Source organism: Aotus nancymaae, unplaced genomic scaffold (assembly GCF_030222135.1).
Source record: "Aotus nancymaae isolate 86718 unplaced genomic scaffold, 86718_ANA_hifiasm-v0.15.2.pri h1tg000049l, whole genome shotgun sequence".
NCBI lineage: Eukaryota > Metazoa > Chordata > Mammalia > Primates > Aotidae > Aotus > Aotus nancymaae.
Window position 1 is genome coordinate 5,518,210 of NW_026988463.1, and position 22,392 is coordinate 5,540,601.

At 46.4% G+C, this 22,392-nt stretch overlaps 1 protein-coding gene across 1 annotated transcript in view; it reads left to right on the forward strand.

Moving 5' to 3' along the window:
• Positions 1 to 22,392, forward strand: part of RBFOX1 (RNA binding fox-1 homolog 1) — a 2,526,943-nt gene that overhangs the window by 344,048 nt on the left and 2,160,503 nt on the right. Inside the window, 1 exon segment of the mRNA XM_021673515.2 lies at positions 18,602 to 18,661. Coding sequence (XP_021529190.1) covers positions 18,602 to 18,661 — 60 coding nt within the window.

Genomic DNA, 22,392 nt, shown 5'->3' on the forward strand with positions numbered 1-22,392 from the left:
TTGGACCAAGCATTTTTTAATGTACTAGGGACCGTACTAGGTTCTATGAGGAATAGAAATGCGAGGAAGACACGGGTCCTACCTCCAGCAAGTTGCTCTCCTTAGGAGTAATAAGGCATTTGTGTAATTAAACACTATTTTGTTCAATACCTATGTGTGTCATTGGGGTGTGCTTGGTGCTGGAGGGAGAATCCACCAGCAACCATGGAACAAGGACGGGGCACACAGGTCAGTGTGGGAGGAGGCAGCCATCTACTTTGTAGTTATGCAAATGCAAGTAACTAATTACAAGCTTTAGGAAGTGTCACGGGGCTAATGTGCACAATGCCAGAAGACCATGTTACAGGAGTTTCATGGTTAGTGTGGAACATCAGGGAAGGCTTCCTGGAGGAGGTGATATCTGGACTTTGACGTGAAGGATGTGTTGGCGTTCAGTTGCAGAATGGGAATAGAGAGCTCTCCAAGCCAGGGTGACAGACAGCTGGTGCTAGGGTCAAAAAGAAAAACTGCATATCTGGAGCTCATGACAGGACCAAGAGTAGAGGAAGAGGAGGGAGAAGTGAGGAGGAGGCAGACCATTTGCAAGGTGGGCCCAGGTAAGGCATTAGAACATCATCCAGGGACAAAGAGAAGCCTCAGAGGTAGGAAGTGTGCACGATTTAGGAACAGAACCAAGGACACTATACTGTGGATGAGTAAGTGCAGTTGAAGGCAAAACTGAGAAACTCATTTGGGGTTTATGCTCAACGCAGGATTACATTTAAGCAGCAGTTGTTCTGAACAGAAGGTGGCTTCTAATTGCAGTTGTTCAGCATAGAATCCACATTCAAACTTGCAATTATTTCACTGTTAAAAGAGCTGACAGCTCCCTCTTCTGCAGGCAGAGAGTCTCGAGGGAGCCCTAATCCCAGGGACTTGGCTTAGTCTCGGGCCCGTGAGTATCAGACCTCACTCCCATGAGGCTGCACCACGGGAAGTGAGGCTGGGGTAGAGACAGGCTGATGGAGCCTAAGGGGCATCAGAGGTATGACTGGCTGCATGGGCCTGTAGAGCAAGCGTGAAAGAGTACAATGACACGGCTGAGTGAAGTTAGACTCACCTTCCACACAGGACACTGGGCTGGAGCCAGCGGAAAACAGTGACCACAATGGCCATCGCGATTGGCATGGTCAGGTACTGAGGAACTGAGGTGCGAGTACAGTGCTCCCCTTAATGCTGAGGAAACCAAGACCAGAGAGGTTAAACAGCTCTCCAAGGTCAAAGCCAGAGCAGAGGTTGCACTTAAATCCTGGCTTATTTTTTTTTTGGAGACAGAGTCACTCTCTGTCGCCAGGCACCCGGCTGGAGTGCAGTGGTATGATCTCGGCTCACTGTAACCTCTGCCTCCCGGGTTCAAGCAATTCTCCTGTATCAGCCTCCCGAGTAGCTGGGATTACAGGCGTGCGCCACCATGCCCAGCTAATTTTTGTATTTTTAGTAGAGACAGGGTTTCACCATGTTGGCCAGGATGGTCTCAATCTCTTGACCTCATGATCCTCCCGCCTCAGCCTCCCAAAGTGTTGGGATTACAGGCGTGAGCCACCACACCTGGTTGAATCCTGGCATTTTAAAAGCACATCAGTTTTTTTTTTTTTTGAGTTGGAGTCTTGCTCTTTTTTTTTTCCCAGGCTGGAATGCCAATGACATGATCTTGGCTCACTGTAACCTGTGCCTCCTGGGTTGAAGTGATACTCCTGCCCCAGCGTGCCAAGTAGCTGGGAACACAGGCACATGCCATCATGCCCACGCCGGGCTAATCAGAGCCCATCATTTTAACCTCCACCTCCTGCCAGGCCTCCGATGGTCCCGGGGACTTCCTTGAGGAGGTGTTTACCAGTGGAGCCCCAAGTACAGAAGGCAGAAGAGCATTGGTGACAGTCAGATTCTTCCTCTCATTCAGCTCTGTGTCCTTAGGCAGTTTGCTTATCCTCTGTGGGCCTTGTTTGTGAGATGAGCTAAAATCAGTGATAAAATTGAGCACTTGGGGGGCCAGGCTCTATTCTGAGACCTTTACAGACATCAACTCATTTAACTTCTCACTGAGTCCTCATTTTAACAGATGAGGAAACTGAGGCACAGAAAGTTAGCATAATATGCCCAAGTTCACACAGCTAGGGGGAGGTCGAGCCTGGCTTTGAAGCCAGGCAATTTGGCTTGCAGGTTCTTGAACAGCTTAAGTGACATGATTCTAATAAAAAAGGTACAGCCATAGAATGTCATGCACAGCAAAAGCCAATACATGGGAATATCCATTCCTGTTATTTGACTGTTGTTCATGTAAACTAGATATGGTCTTAGAAGGACTCCATGCTTCCGTATTTGAGTTCTTGTGGACAACCCGTAACCTAGCTTAATAGGCAGACAAAATTGAAAATCTAACTTCATAGTGTAGCATCTGTAATAATAGCTGAGTGTTGGCCAATCCCAGCGGATATGCTTCAACCACTCATGGACTGCCGAGTGTTCAAACTGCCTTCGAATAAGGCAAAGGCCGAGCTGTAACCAATCTCATTTCTGATTCCTGTCCGTCGCTTTACTGTTTTTGTCTTTAAATTTGTTCTGACCATGAGGCACCCGTGGTGCACCTCTCAATCTGCTGCGATTCTGGAGGCTGCCTGATTCACGAATTGTTTCTTTTCTTTGCTCAGTTAAACTCCATCAGATATAACTTGTCTGAAGTTTTGGCACTGGGCTGGGCTTCGGTTTCTTCTCCGTAAAGTGGGAACAATAAGAGCTAAGATTTACTGGGCTTTTAGGATTGCCTCCTTCCACAGCCTCCTGTGATGTAGGCTGTGAGCCCTATTTTACAGAGGGGAAAACTGAGGCTCGGAGAAATGCAGTGAGCTGCTTAAGGTTCTACATCTGCTGAAATAGCAGCATCTTCACTGCTGGGCCGCCCCAGTCTAGAGCCGATCACCTGAACCTCTGCCTTCTAGAGTTTCTCTGCTGGTACCATCTTCCTTTGCAGAGACTTCTCTCTGGGAATGGCCCAGCGAGCTCAAGTCTGTTCCTGGTTGCACTGAGTCTCAGCTACGTTCCTCTAATCAGCCTGACGACTACCCCATGCTCCAACTATCCCATTTCTGCGTCAGTGCCCCGTGATGTCATGCGGGTTACTGACAACTTCTCTCTCGGGAGCCCCAAAAGAAATCCTGGGAAGACTGGATAAAAAGCCCTTGTCAGACATCCTAATTTTAGCATTCTCCCTGGTGATTACATTCAGGAAGTATTTATTTAACACTTCACTTGTTTTGCCATTCTCCCCAACTTCGTTTTGCAGAGGCTTCTGTAATAATCTGCATCTCCTTCAGCAGCCCGCCTGCTCTTCTCGTCCTTGGGAAAACTTGACTGCTGTGCTCAGCATCTTGAGCCAGAAATATGTCCGAGTTTCATCTTGCATCACTAATGCCCTCCTTTATCACCAAGCCGCATCTCCCAGCGTTTTTGCCAAGACTTCTTGATGTTCCGTCTTCCCGTCTCATTACGTCTAATTCCGATACCATTGCCCACTTGCAGGTGGACATTTTTCATGCTGTGAGTTCCCACACAAGGGCACAGAGATCAAGGGTAGTTTCTCTCCCAGACTGGCTTTTATCGTCCCCCTCCAGCTTCTGTTTTTGGAACTCTTCTCTTGCGTGGCAGCACAGGCAAGTGCGTTGTTGTCTCCCAGGTGTGGCTACCCTTGGGTGTCCCAGGCTGTGCCTGTGCTATGGATGGGAGAGGAGGACGGGGAATTGTTAACCGAACTCCACTCACTTTAGGTTGAAGCTCTCCATTGTACTGGGGACTGCAGTTCTGTTACTGCGTGGACCTGTTTCTGGATTCAGTGAGTTGGTAGCTCTATTAGACATTCCTGATACAGACCCTATTAATTTTAATAGCTTTTGAGATGAATGGAGAGGAAAGCTTCTTTTGATTGTACGGATGTATGTAGAAATCTGTGGTTTTATATATTTATTTTTATTTGAAAAATTCGGTCAAAGCACAAAAGGAGGGGTAGAAGTCTGGGTCTGCTGGGAATGTTTTGGAGGTCTTTCTTAAATAAAGACGGCATCCACATAACGTAAAATTAACCATTTTGAAGAGAACAATTCTGTGGCATTTAATACATTCACAGTGTTGCACAGTCATCACCTCTATCTCATTCCAAAACACTGTGATCTCCCCAAAATAAAACCCTCAGCAGCTCTTCCCCATTCTGTCCTCCCCTCAGTCCCTGGAAATCGCTCATCTGTTTTCTGTCTCTACAGGATTGCCTTTTCTGGGTACTTCACATCACTAGAATCATGCTGTTCATGGTGTGGGCGACCGGCTGCTTTTGGTTAGCGTCATGTTTTTGGCGTTCACCCACATTGTCTAATGAATCAGTCCTTCCTTCCTTTTCTAAGGTTGAGCGTGTTGTACGACTGGGCCATGTTTTCTTGATTATTCATCCTGAAATGGACATGTGGAGTGTTTCCCCCTTTGGGCTCTCTTGGGAGTTTTCATGTTGTAGACGTGGGCAGCGGTGTGCATCCGTGGCTGCCCTTGGCCCGGTAGCTGTTTGTTTTTTGTGAGCATCCTGTGTCTTGATGCACGTACCTCCGTGGAGAGTGCAGCTGCGGGTGTGTGAGCTGCTGTGGTTTGTGAGACTATGAGATATCCCCATGGGAGGGCTGAGGCAGCCCCTTACAGATACTCTACCATGTTGTGGGGTGCCCCTGACTCCCCAAAAGCCACCCGCCTCTAGGACCACCGCAGCATTTTTGCGGGGTGCAGACCTGGCTTCACCATCTAACTCGGATCCAGGAAGCGCAGATCCTTGGGCTTCAGTGCTGGCGATTGCGACCTGATTGATATGAGGGAGAACAGAGTTCCTGCCATTTTTTTTGTGTGCCCTAGTGAGTCCAACAGTGGCTCCCAAAAGATAGGCCCCAGTGCTGACCGCTGGAGCCTGTGAATACGATCTTATTTGGATATAGGCTCTTTACAGATGTAATTAATTTAGGGATGTCATGATGAGATTATCCTCCCCTAAATCCAAGGACTGCTGTTGTGAAAGGAAAATAAAATGAAATAAAATAGAACAAAATATAGTTTAAATAATAAGCATAGCACAGGTAGTAGTTAAACTTTAAGTAAAGGCCTTTTAAGAGTTGTACAAAGACTAAGGAATTTCAGTAACCTCTTCCTGGTGAAGCTGCAAGCTTATCTTGCTTTCTAGGCTAGGTTGTAAGCTGTATTTAGAAAAAAGTGGAGGAAAAGCAGACCCGGCACCACCCTCTCTCTACAGAGATAAGAGCACTGAGCACATCTTTAGGTCTCCAGCCCACACATACCTCCACATTTCCTGTTCCTCTCTTCTCTCTGGGTGTCCTACCCAACCATTCCACCCGCTACCTCAGCTGCGAGGTTATAGAGTTAAATGCCCCTGAAGCCCAAGACTGTAAACTTGATTGACTGTCTTTGTCTGAAACCCACTTCCTGCCTTGTTTTCCCGCCCCAAACCGCACAGAAGCTAAACAGCCTTCTTTGTTGTGGTCAGTGGGCGTTTCAGGCGTGAGCCTGCCGCTGGCCCAGGCGCCCGAATTAAAGTTCTCTTCAGTCTCCATTGGTCTCTTTGTCTTCTTTGGCCAGAGTTTTTGTACCACAGCATCTTTAAAAGAGACAGCAAAGGAGAAGACAGTGATGCAGAGAGAGGAAGCCCCCATAGAAACAGAGGCAGAGACGGGACAGATGGTTCTACAGGCCAAGGTACCTTGAGGGTCACTCAGGCCAGCAGACGGATTTAGGGTGCAGCATAAATTCTCCCGCAGACCCTCAGGAGAAACCAGCCCTGCCCATACCTTGATTTCGGACTTCGGGCCTTCAGAACTATGAGGGGAATACATTTCCCTTATTTTAGGCCACCCAGTTAGTGGTAATTGCGTGGATGGCAGCCACAGGGAACTAATGAATGCGTTTCTAAAGCTCTCTGGGTGATTATCATACAAAGCCAAATTTGGAGACCACTGGCTTTGACTGTGCCAGAACTCATGCTAAGAGCTTTATATATGTATTTTCATTTACTCTTGAGTTAAGTAGATAGTTTTACAATCTGTTGCTATTATTATCCCTGATTTTATTTATTTATTCATTAGAGACAGGTTTCACTCTGTTGCCCAGGCTGGAGTACAGTGGCATGATTATAACTCACTGCAGCCTCAACCTCCTGGGCTCAAGTAATCCCTTCACTGCAGCTCCTGAGTGGTTGGGACTGCACGCTTGTGCTATCACACTCATCTAATTAATTATTATCATCATTTTTGTAGAGAGGAGATCTTGCTTTGTTGCCCAGGCTGGTCTTGAACTGGTGACGTCAGTGATCTCCCGCCTCTGCTTTTCTAACTGCTGGGATTACAGGTGTAAGCCATCGTGCCCAGCCCCCATTTCCCGTAATTTCACAGATAAGGAGAATGAGGGGCTGAGGTAGCATTGATAAGGTTTGGACAGGGACAGTATCCCTGAAATGCTGATGCTCTTAGCTGCTCTGTCCTGCTGCCAGGCACTTAGTAGGTTCTTAAACGCTATTGGCTGAATTGCATTGTCACTGAAACTTCCTGTGCTGCCTGGACCCCCTTCGCAGAGCAAATCCTGAAAAGAAGGAAGTAGAACAAAACCTGGGTCCCAGCCCCAGAGGGGGTCAGGGCAGAAAGCTCTGAAAATGAACATGGCCCATTGGTTGTGCACCTGAAACTGACATGACCGAGATGCTTTAGGATAAGACATTGTTCAAAAGTGACTGAACAACCGATGGAATGGGAGAGAGTATTTGCAAATTGTGTATCTGTGAGAGACTTACATGTAGAATATACAAAATTCAACAATACAAATACAACCCAATTAAAAAACGGGCAAAGTATCCAAATAGACTTTCCTCCCAAGAAGATACACAAATAGCCAGTCACCACATGAAAAGATGCTCAGCATCATTAGCCATCAGGCAAATTCAAGTCGAAACCGCAGGGAGATACCACTGCACACCCAATAGGATGGCTAGAATCTAAAAGTCAGATAATCGTGCCAGGCGCGGTGGCTCATGCCTGTAATCCCAGCACTTTGGGAGGCCAAGGTGGGTAGATCACCTGAGGTCAGGAACTAGAGACCAGCTTGGCCAACATGGGGAAACCCTGTCCCTACTAAAAACACAAAAATTAGCCAGGCCTGGTGGTGGGTGCCTTTAATCCTCGCTACTCCAGAGGTTGAGGCAGGAGGATTGCTAGAGCTGGGGAGGCAGAGGTTGCAGTGAGCCAAGACTGTACCCATGCACTCCAACCTGGGTGACAGAGGGACGGGCTCTGTCTCAAAAACAGTCAGGTAATTGTAAGTGTTGATGAGAATATCAACGTTTGATATTGGAGAGATCTCAGCTGCCACTTGAGAAAACAGCCGGAGAGTTCCTCAAATACTAAGCAAAGAGTTGTCGTATGCGCCAGAAATTCTACTTCCAGGTGCATACCCCAGAGAAGTATCAACATAGGTCCACATAAAAATGTGCTTTGGAATGCCCACCTTCGCATTATTTATAATGGCCTGAAGGTGAAAATTACCTACAGGTCCATCAGCAGGTTTGTGGGAAAACAAAAGATGGTCTGTGTATGCAATAGAGTGTTTTCAGCCGTAAAAGAGGCATGCAGCAATGATGCCTGCTGGAACCTCGGGAATATGACGCTGAGTGAAAGAAGCCAGGCACAGACCAGCCTGACCAAAATGGAGAAACCCCACCTCTACTAAAATACGAAATTAGCTGGGCGTGGTGGCAAATGCCTGTTATCCCAGATCCTCAGGAGGCTGAGGTAGGAGAATTGCTTGAACCCAGGAGGCGGAGGTTGCGGTGGCCGAGATCATACCATTGCACTCCAGCCTGGGCAGTAAGAGCAAAACTCTGTCTCAAAGAAAAAGAAAAAGCCAGGCACAAAAGGCTTTAGACTGTGTGAGTCCATTTATATGAAAGTCCAGCACAAATAAATCCACAGAGAGGAAAGTGAATTGGTCATTGCTTGGGGCTGTGGGAATGGGCGGGCGTGGGGGATGGGGGATGGAGGTGATAGCTGAAGGGTATAGAGTTTCATGGTGAAGAAAATGTTCTCAAAATGCGTCAATGGTCGCACCTACCTGTGAACATACTAAAAAACCATAGAATTGTACACTAGAAAAGGAAGGATTGTTGTATCAACTATCTCAATAAAGCTTGAAAAAAAATGACTTAGAATTTTGTCACAGACGCTGAGTCCCTTCCTGCTTCTGCTACTTAGTCTGCTGTGCGGTCATGTATTGAAGCACATAGTAAATGCTCAGTTAACTAGCATCTGACTTTGTCTAGTTTTACAGCCCAGGAAATCCAGGCACTTCCTCCTCAATGGCATCAATGTTGATTTTGTCAGACATGGCCTGTTTTGTGTCTCTGACTGAGTCACATGTTTAAGGGCAAAAGTCCTCAGCCCGTCCCCATGTGAGCAATGGATACCACTTTGCAAACTAGAGGGCTGGGAGGGCATTTAATTGGGACAGGCATGAACCACTTTATACCCAATGATGATCCCTGTGGCTGTCGAGAATGGATTGAGGGGGAGCAAATGGAATCAAGGTCTTTTTGGAAGCTTCTGCAAAACAGGTTATCTGAGTTCAGGCATGAGCGTTAGAGATGCCGGCTGCAGACTGGTTTCACGGGTGGAGCTGTTTCACAGCTTGAGAGGTACAATTGGGTGGCTAATTGGATGCACAGGTGGGAATACAGGGGCTGGGTTTTGCAGAAACAGGAGCTGGAGATGGTTTGGGGCTGCCTGGATGTCATGGCCTCCTAGGGGCAACTGGTTAATCTTCTGCACGTGACTGAAAAACTGCAGAGTCAGAGGGCATCCATCAGGAATGGCAGGGCCAAGGCAGTGGGTATGGAGTAGGGAGGAGAGAAACCGTCTCCTATGGGAGATGTTGTAAAGATGGGCTTCCCTAGCCTGCTGGGTCCAGGACCTACCATAAGAAGCTGTTGGCCCCCGTCTGCACTTGGCCACATCCCCGGTGGGTTTGTGGGGTGGTGATGGAGGGAACACGAGTGTACCAAGGAAGTGCCTCTGTTCCCTTGCAGGGTTTGAACAAGGAAGAGTGGTGTGTGCTGGGGTCAACTGCCTGAGCCTCACAGGTCCCAGCTTTCAACGTAAATGTGTGACTTTTAAGTTGGCCAACCTTGGGAAGGTCGCTTGTCCTCTCTGAATCCGGTTTACTCGTCCAAACATGAGGATGAGTTTCTTTCTAGAAACACATAACGTTATTATGTCCATCTTCCAGAGGAAGAAACTCAGAGGATAGAAGGTAAGTATCTTGTCCTAGGTCATATAGCTCATGGATGGATCCAACATGGTTTGGGCTCCAGAACCTTTGTAACCCCACACTGTACTGCCTGTTGATGGAGGATCACTACGTGAAAGTGGCTTGTTCTAGGCCTGTTCTCCAGGGTGTATAATCTTTGGCAAAGACAGTACTGGGCTGGGTTGAAGGATTCTGTAAGATGACCTAGCTCTCATTTTAAGTAACTTCACGAGCACAGAGTCTGAAGCTCAGAGAGAGGAAGTCACTTTCCCAGACTCACACAGCCATCTAGCCAGATTCATGGCTTGACCCCAACTCTGCCTGTGGCTCTCCTTCCACTCCCCTTCCTTGGCCAGCAGAGGGTTGCTTTGCTAGATCCTGTTAATCCTGTCCATCCCAAACTCAAACTTGGGGCCACAGGGCCATGGTACCAGGGTCTCGCTGGTCACTGCCCTGACTGATGTGACACTGGGTTTTTTGTCGCTGCCTCTTGATGCCTTACACAACAGCCTAGCGTTTCAGAGGAGTCTGCATGTTACAAAAAAAAAAAAAAGGGCAGCAGGTGTTATTTGGGCTAAATTGACCTTGAAATTGATTTCTTTATTTTATGACTTACTGAGAGGAGATTAATACTTTTTTTTCCTGCAGTCTGAAACAATTTACATGGTAATAGAAGGCATAGTCAGTCAAATAAATTGCTGGAAGTAGTAGTGTTCCAAAAAGGGGGAAAAAAAACGGAGCTCACTTGCATTGATTTCTTTGCCCTGGGGAGAAGCAGAGATTTTAACATCTGGGAATAGGGAGGTAAATTTTCTCTCTCATTTTAAAAGCAGAGGACTGAAGAGCTTAATCTGACATTTACACAGAATTTTCCAAGTTGGGGGAAATGAGGGCAGCCTGAGTTCCTTGCTTGAAGGTTAGCTGGCATTTCCTCTGAAGGGCTGAGGTGGTTTGATTCGGGAAGGTTTGGCGAGGCCGGGGTGTCATTAAGATGGGCTTGGAAGTTGACTGCAAGCTCTTGGTTGCCTTGCTGTGAAGATGTGGTGTGATTCGGGATGTGGTGGAGGAATGGGGTGGTGGTAGTGGACTGGCTGTCAGTCAAACCTAGGCCCAGATGGGGCACTGAGGAACCATACAGGTGGAGGCCATGCTCCCAGCATTCTGGGTATTGCCTTGTAGTCACCCTACCCCAAGATGGGGTTTGGCGTTCACTCATACTTCAGCACACATGGATCGGTGGGATTTGCCAGTTTGCTGGGTGCATTGGGTTGGAACATGAGAGTGCATCTACTTCAGTGGTGAAATGCGGTGATGGATTAGTACTGCCTGCCATGGGAACAGAAGGGAACTGGTGGCTTGCATGCTATTTCTATTTCCTGGTGTAATCCCCAATGCCAACATTTCTGCATTCAGACCACTTTGACAGGACTCCTGTCCTCCAAAGCAATCCCAAATTCATTTACCACGTGATGCAAGCTAAATATATACATTTTTTAGAAAATGTCAGGAAACGAAGCTCTACCCAAAGGGTTCTTGCCATTGTTGTCATGTGATTTTCTCTTAAATTCTTTCTTTTAAAAACCAAATAAAAAGTTTCAGGTGAAATAAAAAATATTTTCGACAGTAATACCTGCTCAGTGTACAAAATTCAAGGGTCAGAAAAATGAATTTTCTTCCTGTCACATCCTTCTCCTTCTCCAAAATGAGTCTTTTTGTTTTTCCTTTTTTTCGAGATGGAATTTCTCGCTTGTCACCTGGACTGGAGTGCGGTGGTATGATCTCAGCTCACTGCAACCTCTGCCTCCTGGGTTCAAGTGATTCTCCTGCCTTGGCCTCCCAAGTAGCTGAGATTACAGGCACCCACCACTACACCAGACTGATTTTGTATTTTTAGTAGAAATGGGGGTTTCACCATGTTGGCCTTGCTGGTCTTGAACACCTGACCTCAGGCGATCTGCCTGCCTCGGCCTCCCAAAGTGCTGGAGTTATAGACGTGAGTCACTGTGCCCGGCCCAAAATGAGCCTTTTAAAAAAGACTGGTTTCTTCTCTGTCTTCTGAAGATTTCAATGCAGGTACTAGAAATATCTGTGTTCTCAAAACAATGAACAGATGCGGAGTACGATACACACCACTGTGCATTTTACTGTTTTTCCCCTGTCATTCCATATAAAGCTCCCTCATTATCTGAACTGACAGTGTCTGGATTCGCCATAACTTATTTACTTGGCCTCTGAGTAATGGAATGTATGTTCTTCCCAGTATTTTGTAATTACAAAAAGGGCTTCCATGAATATCCTTGGCACAGGTCATGTTATGTTCATGCAGACGTTTAAACAGGAGACACTTGAAAAATGGAATCACTAGTCCAAATATTACCAAGTTTTAAAATGTTGACCAATGTATAATTCCACTATGTATAAAGAATCCATGTTTCCCTACAGTCTTGCGATTTGCAGGCTTTATTCACATTTCGTCTGTCAGTCTCAGTAAAAAATAATATATTGCCTTATTTGCATTTCTTTTATTATGAGTGAAGTTTTAATTAGGAGGATTATGGGAATTTCTTAATGTGCATAAGAAGCATTTGCCTGACTGTCTTAAGAAATCGTCAGTACGTTTCCTTTGCTTGTTTTTTTCCATTGACTTCCTCTGGTGTTTTTTTAATTGATTGGGGGGGGGGAAGCTCTTTATAAATGATGTTGCCCCTTTGTTCAGTGGGTTTTAGTTTTCTCAGATTGCCCTTTGTGTTCTACTTTGTATATGGTATTTTTTCGTGCATACGATTTTATGTACACAGAGTTTTAAATCTTCTGTTTTAAGGCTTTTGGTTTGGAGGTTATAATTAGAAGGAAGTTCACTAACACTCTGAGATTATAAAAATCTATTTTTTTTTTTAGACAGAGTCTTGCTTCATCACCCAGGCTGGAGTGCAGTGACTCAGTCTTGACTCACTGCAACCTCCGCCTCCTGGGTTCAAGCGATTCTCCTGCTTCAGCCTCCTCAGTGCCTGGGATTATGGGTGCCCACCACCACGCCTTGCTAATGGTTATATTTTAGTAGAGACGGGGTTTCACCATGTTGGCCAGGCTATAAAAATCTATTTGATTATGTTATGTCTTGTGGTTGGACCATGCATTAAGGAGTTATTTGGATGTTTTGCTTCTAAAAAGGAAGTCTCAGAGGTGTGGTGGAAAGATGTGTGGTCTGTGATCATCCATCAGCTATGATCTGGCTTCATAGGCTCCTCAGCCTGCTTTCTTTATCTTGGCATCTAGACTTCCCAGGGAGAAATGTCACAGCCCTGTGGTCAGAACACTTTAGGGTTCATTGGGCCTGGGGGTTTTGATAGACCTTTAGAGCTGTCAGAGGTGTGGGAGCTGGAGCAACTCCATCTTGAATAGGAGCTGGGTTAAATGAGGCTGAGACCTACTGAGCTGCATTCCCAGATAGTTAAGGTGTTCTTAGTCACAGGATGAGATAGGAAGTCAGCACCGAATACAGGTCATAAAGATGTTGCTGATAAAACAATAGCAAAGACTTGGAACCAACCCACATGCCCATCAGTGATAGACTGGACAAAGAAAATGTGGCCTGTAGACACCATGGAATCCTATGCAGCTATAAAAAAGGATGAGTTCATGTCCTTTGCAGGGACATGGATGGAGCTGGAAACCATCATTCTCAGCAAACTAACACAGAAACAGAAAACCAAACACCACATGTTCTCACCCATAAGTGGAAGTTGAACAGTGAGAAGACATGGACACAGGGAAGGGAACATCACACACCAGGGCCTGTCAGGGGGTTGGGGACAAGGGGAGAGATAGCCTTAGGAGAAATAGCTAATGTAGATGACGGGTTGATGGGTGCAGCAAACCACCATGGCACATGTATACCTATGTAACAAACCTGCACGTTCTGCACATATATCCCAGAACTTAAAGTATAATAATAATAAAATAACCTCGCTCATAAAACAGGTTGCAGTAAAGGAGCTGGCCAAAACCCATCAAAGCCAGGGTGGCCACAGGAATGACCTCTAGTCATCCCCACTGCTACACTCCCACCAGTGCCCTGACAGTTTACAAATGCCAAGGCAACGTCGGGAAGTTAACATATATGGTCTGAAAAGAGGAGGCATCAATAATCCGCCCCTCCTTTAGCATATCATCAGGAAATCACCAGAAAAACGGGCAACCAGGAGCCCTGGGGACTGCTCTGTCTTTGGAGTGGCTGTTCTTTTATTCCTTTGCTTTCCTAGGAATCTTGTTTTTGCTTTGCACTGTCGAGTCTCCCCGAATTCTTTCTTGTGGGAGATCCAAGAACAGTCTTTTGGGGTCTGGACTGGGACCCCTTTCCTGTAACAGAGATACTGACCCCATTTGTTTTATGCAGCCTTGGTCCTTGTCGGTCTCCCTGCTTCCTGTCTGGGAACCCGTGATGCGCCACCCCCGTCTCGGCCCCACACCCTCTGCCTGTTGTTCCAGAGGCTGTGATCAGCCATGGCCTTGACGCTTCGCACCATCTTGGTCCATGTAGGTTTTACTGGAGCCATCACTGGGAACTTGTCATGTACCCAGAACCCCACCCCTGACCCCACCTCTTCTGTCCATTGCTCACGAAGCTTTGATTGGCCATGACCTTGGTCCTCTGTTAACCTGTAGGATCAACTGTTTATTTTTTTTTCCACCTCCTATTGCTTTATTCTATATGACTATGATACAAAGATTGATATATCTGGATGTGGCTATTCATAGGTAGGCACATAAACACAAGATTACATGAATATGTCTATGAACCCTGAAAATCTGAGACAGGTCTCAGTTAATTTAGAAAGTTTATTTTTCCAAGGTTGAGGACACACAGCTGTGACACAGCCTCAGGAGGTCCTGACGACATCAGACCAAGGTCAGAGCACAGTTGGGTTTTACACATTCTAGAGGGACATGAGACATCACTCAACATATGCAAGGTGAACGTTGGTTTGGTTTGGAAAGGTGGGACAACCTGAAGCAAAGGTGGGAAGACACAGAGGGGGGCTTCCAGGTCAGAGATAGATGAGAGACAAATTGTTACATTCTTTTGAGTTTCTGATTAGCCTCTCTAAAAGAGAGAATCAGATACCCATTTATCTCTGAGCAGAGGGGTGACTTTGATGAGAATAGGAGGCATTTTGGCCCTAAGCAGTTCCCAGCTTGACTTTTTGCTTTAGTTCAGTGATTTGGAGGCCCCTGGGATTTATTTTTCTTTTACATGTGTGTGTAAGGATTTATATACATAAAAAAAGCATGGCTAAACATGGTGGCTCATGTCTGTAATCATAACACTTTGGGAGGTTGAGGTGGGTGGATCACTTGAGGACAGGAGTTCAAGACCAGCCTGGCCAACATGGTGAAACCCCATCTCTACTAAAAATACAGAATCATTAGCCTGACATGCTGGTGGGCACCTGTAATCCCAGCTGCTTGGGAAGCTGAGACAGGAGAATTGCTTGAACCTGGGAGACGGAGGTTGTGGTGAGCTGAGATCATGACACTACACTCCAGTCTGGGCATCAGAGTGAGACTCTGTCTCAAAAAAAAAAAAAGTGTCCCCCAAAGACATTTCCTATCAGAAAGAGGCTCTTTAAAGGAAATTGTTATGCAAAGAATATTATCTTGTAATGCCACCTCTGGGAGCTGACACCAGCCCACAACAAGTCTGTAGAGAATGATGTCTGAAGGCCCATCTGGGACCTCTGCATGGGTCATTGTCTAAACTGGCTAAATCTTTGTTGCTGGGGATTCATGTCTCAGATTTTGAAAGCTGTAAACTGAGGCACGAGGTTTCCAAGGAAGACTACTAAATGTCTAACCAAAGGGTGGAAAATGAGGGAACAGGACTTGGAGAGAGAAGAGCTGCAGACAGTGACGAGAGTGACAGCTGGCTCAGGACCCTGGCTTGGGATCTAAGGAGGGTTGTGGATCAGATCTTCTCCTCCTCAAGAATTTCCATCAGGATGATCAGCTGTGCTGAACCACCTCTCTCGAAGCATCTCTTGGCTCTGTTTCCCCTGCTTAGTCAGACTTAGAATGTTAATATGTGCTTGTCTCTGTTTTCAAGGTAAGGAGGGAAACAGAGACACAAGGGATTGGGCATAGAGTTGGCTACTTTGTTCGGATAACACAGGGACTGTGTTATCCAAAAGAGGGTGCCAATTTAGGGTTAGGGTGCATCCCCAGCTCCAGGGTATGGAGAGGTGTAAAAGTGGCAGGAAGGGCAGGCAGAAAAAGTCTTTTGAGAAGAGCAGATAGAGTTGGTACCATTTTCTGTTGGTACCATTTCCTAGGAGTGAAGGCTTCCTGTGCTCTTTCTGACTAAAATAACTTGGAAGTGCGGCACAATGCGAGATAGTCAGCTAAAGAGGACACCAGGCATCTGGGACCTCCGGCTCAGGGATGTCGAGAAGGAAAGCCCCTAGCTAGGGGAAGGGGGCTGGGAAGTGAGGAAGGGACAAAGAGAGGAAGAAGGCTGTGCAGGGGTAGCTGGATAGGAATCTCATCTGGTAACGAGGTTCCCAAGTAAGACTGTACTTGAGTGTAAGTCCTAAGTTGTCTCTTTCCCAGCTCTGGGATACTGGTTGCCTGGATTCTCTATTCTCTTTTCTAATCACCTTGCCCTGGAAGACTCTTAATTTTGACTAGGGCTGGTGGTTGCTATGGAGCCAATACTGGCTTCATATGCAAACTCTTGGACTTGTGGAGTCCAACACAATAAAGTGACCATTTCCGTGGGTCTCCATCTCCGTTCCTGAGAAAGACAGATTGATTCTTGCTGCTTTGGGGCAGGTGTGTGTCCCTAGACTGGTTAGAAGTGGGCAAGATGCTGGGTCACCTGTGAGTCTTGGAGGGAGGCCCCTCTCAGAGAAAGGCCCGTGCAGTAGACAGGGAATCCCAGGACATCTAATAAAACTCACGTCTTGTCACTTGGTTGAAATCCGCTCTTGGGCTTAACTTGTTGATGACGTGCAGTTTCTTACTGGTCCGTCTATAAAGTGGGACTGAAAAGGAAGTAACAGAAACCACGCATTCTCAACCCAGTGGACATTCTCTCAAAGGAGAACTGGCGTATCTGGCAGCAAAATCTCTGCGCCAACATCCTCCCCCTTCTCTCCCCTCTCAGGCTGCTGCTTTAGGCAGGTGGTGGAAGCAGGGACACGATCTGTGTTTAAGTTCATTTGTTCACTTCAGGAACAAGAAACTGGAGGGTGGATGTGGCGTGAGGACCATTCTCTGTGTAGAGGAAGGAGAGGAACAAACGCAATGTTGATTTCTTGGTCACCAGATTTTTCCATGAGCAATGTCTACTAGAACACTGCAAAAAAAGAAACAATAAAATATGTGTGTTCTCATGATAAGTTCAGAAACTAGGTACAGAAACAGAAATCCCAGAACTCTGTGGGTGGGTTTGAGTAATTCTTGTGGCTGGTACAGGAAAGAGTAGGTAGCTTCTGTCCCTCTCTGCTTCTCTCTCTTTTGATCTCTGTCTGTCTGTCTGTCTGTCTCTCTCTCTCTCTATTCTCCTCTCTCCTCTCTCCCAGTTTCTCTGCACCTCTCCTCCTTTCCTCTTTCTTTTCCTTTATCTCCCACCGTCTCTCTTTTGAGAAAGGGTCTTGCTTGAGACACACACATACCCCTCTCTCTTCCCAGTAGGTTTAAGGGGTGACTCCAGGCGAAAGCCTGCTGACTTTTTTTTTTTTTTTTTTTGAGATGGAGTTTTGGTCTTGTTGCCCAGGCTGGAGTGCAATGGCATGATCTCATCTCACTGCAACCTCTGCCTCCCTGGTTCAGGTGATCGTCCTGCCTCAGCCTCCCAAGTAGCTGGGATTACAGACACCCAATACGACACCCGGCTAATTTTTGTATTTTTAGTAGAGGTGGGGTTTCACCATGTTGGTCAGGCTGGTCTCGAACTCCTGACCTCAGGTGATCTGCCTGCCTCAGCGTTGTTGACTTTTGATTAATGACAATGTAGAGTGTTAGGCATTGCTGATGCTTCTGAGGCAGGAGCATTTCCCCAGAGTTGGTGGTGACCAGCTTTAACATGCTTCTGTGCTGTACCTCGTGGGAAGGTGGACGAAGGCTTTGGGAATATTCCTATGGTGATTCACATCCTGGTGTTTGCAGTAGGCAGGCTCAGTGCAAGCTGAGGCTCCACCGCAGCCCTGCTGAGTGCTGTGTTCTCTTGGACGAGTCCCTCAGTCTCTGAGTTGCTTCTTCACTTGTAAAATGGGGCTGTGGTTAAGACCTTCTTCTTAATACCCTAGTAAGGATTCAGGGTGAAAATGTACTAGAAACACACAGTGGCTGGGCGCTGTGGCTTACACCTGTAATCCCAGTACTTTGGGAGGCCAAGGCTGGTGGATCACCTGAGGTCAGGAGTTCAAGACCAGCCTGGCCAACATGGTGATATCCTGTATTTACTAAAAATATTAAAACTTATCCAGGCATGGTGGCGGGTGCCTGTATTTCCAGCTACTCAGGAGACTGAGTGACAAAGTGAGGCTTATCTCAAAAAACTAAATAATAATAATACAAAGTAGCACATAGCATTGCAGGTGCTCCCTAGGTGCAAACAGCTGCTGGAGTGGAAGGTGGAAGGTTGGGGACCCCTGGCATCCTCAGGTTGGGATGAGGAGTCCACACTGAGAGACATCTAGACCAGCACTGCCTCCGGGGTGTCAGGGGAGTCAAAGATGCAATTTAGCATTTGCTGGTAGCCACATTAAAAAGTAAAAAGAAACTGATGAAATTAACTGTGATAATAAATTTCCTTTGAGATAGTTGTAATATATTTACATTTTTAAACATAGCAATATATTTCATTTTTATGTATTATTAAACGTGATTCTAACGTGTAATCGATATAAAAATATTAATGAAATATTAATATTAATGAGATACTTTATATTCATTTTCTTCATCATGTCCTAAAAACCCAGTGAGTATTGTGTATATACAGCCCATTGCAATGAGACTAGCCATAGGGCTCCGTAGCCACATGGGGCTAGTGGCCACTACGCTGGGCAGTGCAGGTGTGGACCCATGCAGGGGAGGGGTAGAGAGAGAGTCAGTCGTACTGTGGCTAGATGCAGTGAGACATTCTGGGATCATGCTAAACTGGGTTGTTCCAGATTCGAATTTTTTTCCTCAACCCGGATTCCCTAACCTTCTTTTTTTATTTGTTTATTTTTGCCAGGACTACAAGTCTGAAAACTCACCCCTCCTCCCCAGTGCCAAGAACAGTCTGCAAGACTCCGTAAGTAGAAGCATTTTGCTGAACAGATTAGATTTTGAAACTCCTTTTGCATCCTTTTCAGCCTCTTTGGTCTCCGTCATCCATCACCAGGAATAGTTTTTACCTGAAACTAATCTCGCTGGAGAAGTAACTGGGTTTGAGGGGAATACATTTTCCCAAGCACGTGCGCAATTTCTATTAGGAAGCACCTGGGCTGTATTCCCAGCCTCCGGTATGTGGTGTGAGAGCCGTGTTCTGCCCTCTACAAATGACCAGGTCCACTTGGGGGACAGATCTGGGGCACAGTGGTCGGTGACGAGGCTGCAGATCGGTCCCTCTGCCCCCTGGTGTGAGGGCCCCAGGTTTTGGGAGAGTGGATGGAAGTTGAATTTCATTTGGTTGTCTTCCTGGTAGGGACAGGAATGCTTACTGAGTGCCCTGGGGTCCTGGGTCATGGCGTCAGGCTTGGAGTCACTGGGGCACACAACTTGGGATGATGGCAGTGAATTCCCACGCATCCCTCATCTGTCACCCGTGAGTTCAGTGGCCAGGAAGCTTCCTGCACAGATACTTCTGAAATCACTTGTGCACAGCCTCTCAGCAATGCAATCATGGTGTGGTGCATTCCCCAAGCGTGACCTGTTTGTGTATTGTTGGTGACCTTGAGATGACATCAGTTACACACAGACGGTTGTTTTGTATTCATCATAGAATACATAGAGAAGTTTTATAATGATCTTCTCTTTGTAGCCATCACAACTGGTTTTCAGTTAATGGTAGTAGTATGAAATTTCCTTCAAAAATACTTAAGTGGCTGGGCACTGTGACTCATGCCTTTAATCCCGGCACTTTGGGAGGCCGAGGTGGGCGGATCACTTGAGGTCGGGAGTTCTAGACCAGCCTGACCAACACGGAGAAACCCCATCTCTACTAAAAGTACAAAATTAGCTGGGCGAGGTGGCGCATGCCTGTAATTCCAGCTACTCAGAAGGCTGAGGCAGGAGAATCGCTTGAACCCGGGAGGTGGAGGTTGCAGCGAGCTGAGATTGTGTCATTGTATCCAGCCTGGGCAACAAGAGCAAAACTCCGTCTCAAAAACAAAAAAACAAAAAACAAAAAAAGCTTCAGTAAAAAAAAAAAATGAGTTGACTCAAAGACGAAAAATGGTATGGAAAGAATGATGCAGGTCTGGTAAGACTTTGTGATAGTGGTAAGCGAACGGCTGAGAGTAAATTCTTTTATCAAAATATGTTCATGACCAGTCACAATGGCTCACACCTATAATCCCAGCACTTTGGGAGGCCAAGGCAGGAGGATTGCTTGAGCCCAGGAGTTGGAGACCAGCCTGGGCAACATAGGGAGACCTCATCTCCACAAAAAATGAACAGATTAGCTAAGTGTGATGGTGTACACCTGTAGCCTCAACCACTCAGGAGGCTGAGGTGGGAGGATTGCTTGAGCCCAGGGAGCAGAGGCTGCAGTGAGCTATGATTACGTCACTGCACTCCGGCCTGGGCAAACAGAAGGAGACCCTGTCTCAAAAAAAAAAAAAATTCTGCTTGGCCCTGGGCCTCGGGCCTTGGCTGTGAGTGTGCTCTGAATTTGGAATGTTCCCTCCTCTTGATGCCCCAATCTATGCTGATCCTTGGTGCGAACTGGAATATCCTGGGGCCTACTGCTTGGTGCTTGTCCGTTACCCCCAAATAACTTTCCAGGCTGGGTTTTTTATAATAAATGTAATTAATTAATTAATCTGAAAGTAGTGTTTACCTGCGATGCCAAGAAGAGGAGGAAGAAGAGGAAAGGGATGATGAAAAATGGCAACCACACACCCAGCTTTCTTTCCCCACTTCTCAGTTGACCAAATGTTCGATCTCTGTTCTTTCAACATCCTCTCAATGACTCCATGAGGTGAGTGCTGTTTCTGTCCTCATTTTATGGCTTAGGAAACCCAAACTCAAGTAACGTAATGTGCCCGTGGTCACACAGCCTGGACTTACCCTCTGACCCACTGCATCGGTGGAGTACCCAGGAGTCTTGAGGCTTCACGTCAAGTGTGGGAAATATTCTTCCCATTTTGGATAGATGGAAAAATGATACATGAGGTAGGGAAGTATTGTATTGGCTGTCCCTTGCACGTGACAATTACCCTCAACTTAGTGACGTCAACAGCAGACTTTCAGTATCTCACTGTTTATGCAGGTCGGTAATCTGGGAGGGGTTTGCTTGGTGGTCCGGCTCAAGGTTCCATGTGAGCTGGGGCTGCTGTCTTCTGAAGGCTGGAGTGGGGCTAGAGGATCCACTTCCAAGGTGGTTCACCTTACAGCTGTTGTCAGGAGGCCACGGAGCTGCTTGAGTGTCTTCAAGACATGGTGGGTGGCGTCTCCCAGGGTGAGAGATCTGAGAGAGTAAGAGCAAAGTAGAAGCCACGTGGGATGATGATAGCAGTGAATTGCTGTGCATCCCTAGGATGACCTAGCCTCAGATGTCCTATGCCGTCTGCTCTGCTCTATTTGATCAGTCAAACAACCTAGTCCTCAAGAGACTGTGGAAGTATACCATGCGAGCGCATGAGTATACCTGGAGGAGGGGTCATGGGACCATCTTGGAGGTTGGCCACTGCGCTCTTCATAATCTTGAAATAACTGTGTTTTGCAGTTCCGTCCAGGATGCTTGTAATGTCACACTGAGTCTATGAAAAGAAAACAAAGATACTAAACCCATTTTGCAGATGGGGAAATGAGGCGTGGAGCAGGAAGGTGACCAAAAAGACTTGATGTTGGTTGTGCAGACACTTTTGAAGGGAAAGTAGTTAGAAAAGCTAATTGCCCACAATAGGATCAAAGGTGTCTCAGGTGGCTCCATTTCTCCACTGCTTAGAATAGTGCCTGTGCCTGCTAGATTTCAGCTCTCTTGGGTTGGGTCAGGTATTTCCTGGTCCCCAACCTCCCTCACCGAGGTGGATGTGTTCTCTCTAGTGGAAGGGATGATGGTATAGTGCTGGTTTCTTCTCTGGAGGCTGTGGATTTTTCTAGGTTTGCAGAGACTCATGCTGTGAGGATCTAGTTGCTTTAACCTGCCCCTCCTTCTCCAGCTTCTGATTGTAGCAGGACTACTGGGTGGGTCCTTCTGGCTGGACTCTCACAGCCTTGCTTTCCACATGACGTGGAATGTGTCATGGGTGGAAGCAGTCATTTTCACAACCTCTGCTGGAGGCAGCCTATGTTGGCCCGACCACCTCTGGATGGCAGATCTTCTCCCATTCACATGTGTGAGAATGTAAAATGTGTTCCATCTTTGATCAAGCAATCACACTTCTGGGAATTTGCACCTTGGAGATGATTGCACAAGTGTGAGATGTGTTTGTATATTTATTAAGGGGATGATGGTAGTAGCAAGAATAATTTTAAAAAAGATGTGTCCTCAATATCCCTCAATAAGGAATAGTTTAAGTAAATTGTGTGCATCCATAAAGTCCAATTCCAAGCTGCTGCTAGGATTTCATGATGAGGATTTATGTCTATTGACTTGAAAAGATGCTCATGACATATTGTTGAGTGAGAAATACAGCTTGTGTTATATGATTCCAGTTATGTGCAAACTATATTCATAGATCTCCTTTTCTCTGAGTGCAGAGAGATGTCAGAAAGGCAGATGGAAAGTTCAACTAAATTGCTGGGTTTTGCATTTTTCTTTAGATTTTTTTTTTCTGTAGTGAGCAGTTATTTTCTTTGGCAGTGGTAGTAATAATA